Source organism: Mytilus edulis, chromosome 9 (assembly GCF_963676685.1).
Source record: "Mytilus edulis chromosome 9, xbMytEdul2.2, whole genome shotgun sequence".
Lineage (NCBI taxonomy): Eukaryota > Metazoa > Mollusca > Bivalvia > Mytilida > Mytilidae > Mytilus > Mytilus edulis.
Genome location: NC_092352.1, coordinates 71,332,329 through 71,334,121, shown reverse-complemented (window position 1 = coordinate 71,334,121; position 1,793 = coordinate 71,332,329). Strand labels below are relative to the sequence as shown.

The 1,793-nt window shown below is 31.6% G+C and overlaps 1 protein-coding gene across 1 annotated transcript; it reads right to left on the bottom strand.

The window, feature by feature from the left end:
• Positions 1–934: 934 nt before the first annotated feature.
• On the bottom strand, positions 935–1,513 carry LOC139490156 (neurogenic differentiation factor 6-A-like). Its single transcript, XM_071277007.1, has one exon. It carries the CDS (start codon positions 1,511–1,513, stop codon positions 935–937), a length of 579 nt encoding a protein of 192 aa, XP_071133108.1.
• Positions 1,514–1,793: the final 280 nt, after the last annotated feature.

Genomic DNA, 1,793 nt, shown 5'->3' with positions numbered 1-1,793 from the left:
TTGTTTGTTTGTGAATGAGTTTTAAAACTTTGTTCAATAAGAATAGAAACCAGCACCTACTTCCATGGAAAAATGTTGAATTCCGCATAGGTTGATACTTTTGTCAAACAAATGAAAAAAAAAGTTCAGTGAAGTAAACCTAGTATGTTTTATTACCTCAAAATATTAGCTTTCATATCAAAATAAGCGTGACTTAAGTACTTGGTAATTGAGACTATGTATATATGCTTCTCGAATTTATATTTGTCGTTGATAAAAACCCAGAGAAAATAAGATAAAACCTGTATGCTATTGTAACAAAAGCATCCACTAATATACATGCCGTATCATACATGTTTTCAAATCGCTGCATGTAATGCTTTGATAAAACCTGTATGCTATTGTAACAAAAGCATCCACTAATATACATGCCGTATCATACATGTTTTCAAATCGCTGCATGTAATGCTTTGTTATTTATTTGTTACTTACAAGTGTTTGTTATTATTTCAATATCCATTCATAATTGCAACTCTGATTTTCTTGTTTTGCATGATAATATTTTTTAAATGATGCAAACAATCAGCCACAAACAAAAAGAAACAACAAACGTAATATAGTACCACATGCGTTTCAGGTTAAACCATTCATTTGTTACGATCAAATTCACATTATTTTTTTTAAAGCAAAACACTGGAAATGTTGGAAAACACAACCACTTAAAGTACATAACAAAACAAACAAACCAGTCTGGGTTTAAACTTTTCTTCGGGAATTTGTTAAAGTCAGTCATTTTATAATATATTTTTACATTTTAGCATAAAGCCGTATAAGCAGAACTATGAATTAAATTATTGATATTTTTATTATTTTCATGTTAATAAATAGGTAATCGAAAATATCATTCACCGGGTATACAGCTAAATAATGTCTTACAGATTTATGATAAGTTTTTTTATGATCGTTTCCTGCAGTTTCGCCTTCTTCCTCGCCTGTCTCCATCAGTGGTAGTTGGAATCGGCGATATTTCCACGCCGCTTGTCCGTAACACATTCGTTAAAGCTGAAATATACTGAATTGCTAACTTCAAAGTTCCAATCTTCGATAATTTCTGTTGGTCGGTTAAATTCGTTTTGGGAACGACTTGTCGAAGACTGTCAAATGCATCGTTCAACTGGTGCATACGATTGCGTTCTCGTTCCGTTGCACACTCTCGCACCTTCACCGGCTGTACTTTAGACTCACTTCCGGTCTTCTGAATAGGTTTCCGCTTTCGGTTTTCACCGACGTCTTCTTCTGATAAATATTCCCAAGAATAATCGGACGAATTGTCAGAGTTACAATAAGTATTATTTGTATTATAAAACATATTCTGTTGATCATAAGCAAATTCCGTGTAATTGCAGTCCATTGGTTTATCAGTATTAACATGGCCGCTTTCACAATAATCTCTCGGAATGTGACAGTCATATGTATTAAATGGTTCGTAGGAACAATATTCTTCCGGTTCATTATACTGGTGCCCTGTTATCATTTTTGAATATTCCATTGAAAACGTGTTTTCCATTTTTATTTTTACTTCGTTGTAGTTCTTAGAAAAGTTCTCAAATTCAAGTTCGAGTAAGTTTTTTAAATACAAAAATATTCGGCTTATTTTTTTTCAATATAGTTTCTGTTATATCATTTGCTCCGCTTCTCAAAAATAAACTTATATAATTAAAATATATTCTAAAGTTAATATGTAGACATAAGATGTCAGTATGACATATTAACAAAAAATATGTTCCATCAAAAAATAGTCTTATCTTCGTCAA

What these genes read in the sequence shown, in the direction of transcription:
- LOC139490156 (XM_071277007.1), bottom strand. Translation starts at nt 1,513, where the DNA reads ATGATAACAGGGCACCAGTATAATGAACCGGAAGAATATTGTTCCTAC.